Source organism: Clupea harengus, chromosome 3 (genome assembly GCF_900700415.2).
Source record: "Clupea harengus chromosome 3, Ch_v2.0.2, whole genome shotgun sequence".
Taxonomy (NCBI): Eukaryota; Metazoa; Chordata; class Actinopteri; order Clupeiformes; family Clupeidae; genus Clupea; species Clupea harengus.
Window position 1 is genome coordinate 16,721,277 of NC_045154.1, and position 1,716 is coordinate 16,722,992.

Consider the following 1,716-nt stretch of genomic DNA (forward strand, 5'->3'; position numbering starts at 1 on the left):
CGTGTGCGTGTGCGTGTGTGTGTGTGTGTGTGTGTGTGTGTGTGTGTTTCTGTGTGTATGTGTGTGTGTGTGAGTGTGTGTGTGTGTGTGTGTGTGTGTGTGTGTGTGTGTGTGTGTGTGTGTGTGTGTGTGTGTTACCCAGGATGGTAAAGGCTCTCTTATGGCAGTCTCCAGCCAGCATGTAGCTGCAGTCTCCAGAGAACTCATACAGAACTCCGTCAAACGAGTGAATGTGTTGCCAGCCGAACGCACTGCAGCGACCCGTCTCACCTGCGCACACACTTACACACGCTGACACAAACACACACACACACAATTAACACAGACACACACTATAGCGACCGGTCTCAACTACACACAGTTACACACGCTGACACACACACACACACACACACAATTAACACAGAGACACACTACAGCAACCCGTTTCACATACACACACACTTACACACGCTGACAAGAAAACACAGAGACACGGCAACACACACATGCACACATATGCTCTTTCTCTCTCCCTCTCTCTCTCTCTCTCTCTCTCTCTCTCTTAATCTCTCTCTGTCTCATCTCTCTTCATCTCTCTTCATCTCTCTCATCTCTCTCATCTCTCTCTCTACATCTCTCTCCCTCTCTTCTCTCTCTCTTCATTCTCTCTCTCCCTCTCTTCTCTCTTTCTGTCTCTTCTGTCTCTCTCTTTATGTCTCTCTCTCTTCATCTCTCTCTCTTCATCTCTCTCTCCCTCATTCTCTCTCTCTCTCTTTCTCTTCATCTGTCTCTTTGGTCCCTCCCCTTTTCTCCTCTCTCTCCTTTCTCTCTATCACTCGGCTAACGTCACTGTGAAAAACAGAAACCAATTAGTAGACCCTTTTCCTTCAGTAATCTTGTTGTGTAAATACCCATTGTTCTGACATATTCAAGCTAAGAGGAAATTAAACTACACAACCTTGTGTAAACACACTCACACACACACACTCACACACACACACACACACACTCACACACACACACACTCGCACACCACACTCACACAGACACACTCCACACACACACTCACACACACCACTCACACACAGACACACACAAACACACACACACAACACACACACTTACACACACACCTCACACAGACACACTCACACACACACACTCACACACACTCTCACACAGACACACTCACACACACACTCACACACACACACACACACACACACACACACACACACACAACACACACACACACAGGACTCTATACTCACCTGCAAAATGGAAAAGGATTACTAGAGTGCCTCTGCTCCATCCTCTCCAGTTTATTCCTCTCCATCTAAGGAGCACACACACACACACACACCACACACACACACCACAACACACACACACACACACACACACACACACACACCACACACACACACACCACACACACACACACACACACATACACACACAAAGACCACCATTCAGTAACACGTGACAAACTTTCTAAAACCCGCCATCCCCAAAGCCATTACAGATACACACACACATGCCCACACTCCACTCACTCATCCAACCAATCAAACCTGCCCACTTCCCCCTCACTCATCCAACCAATCAAACCTGCCCACTCCACTCACTCATCCAACCAATCAAACCTGCCACTCCCCCTCACTCATCCAACCAATCAAACCTGCCCACTCCACTCACTCATCCAACCAATCAAACCTGCCCACTCCCCTCACT

The 1,716-nt window shown here is 47.9% G+C and overlaps 1 protein-coding gene across 1 annotated transcript in view; it reads right to left on the minus strand.

The window, feature by feature from the left end:
* vwf (von Willebrand factor) overlaps positions 1 to 1,329 on the minus strand; it is a gene marked incomplete at its 5' end in the record, with an annotated part of 38,691 nt that extends 37,362 nt beyond the window's left edge. The window contains 2 exons of the mRNA XM_031564791.2: positions 139 to 291; positions 1,254 to 1,329. Of these exons, the coding sequence (XP_031420651.2) occupies positions 139 to 291; positions 1,254 to 1,329 (229 nt within the window). The remainder of the gene's footprint in view (positions 1 to 138; positions 292 to 1,253) is intronic.
* Between the last annotated feature and the right edge of the window lie 387 nt (positions 1,330 to 1,716).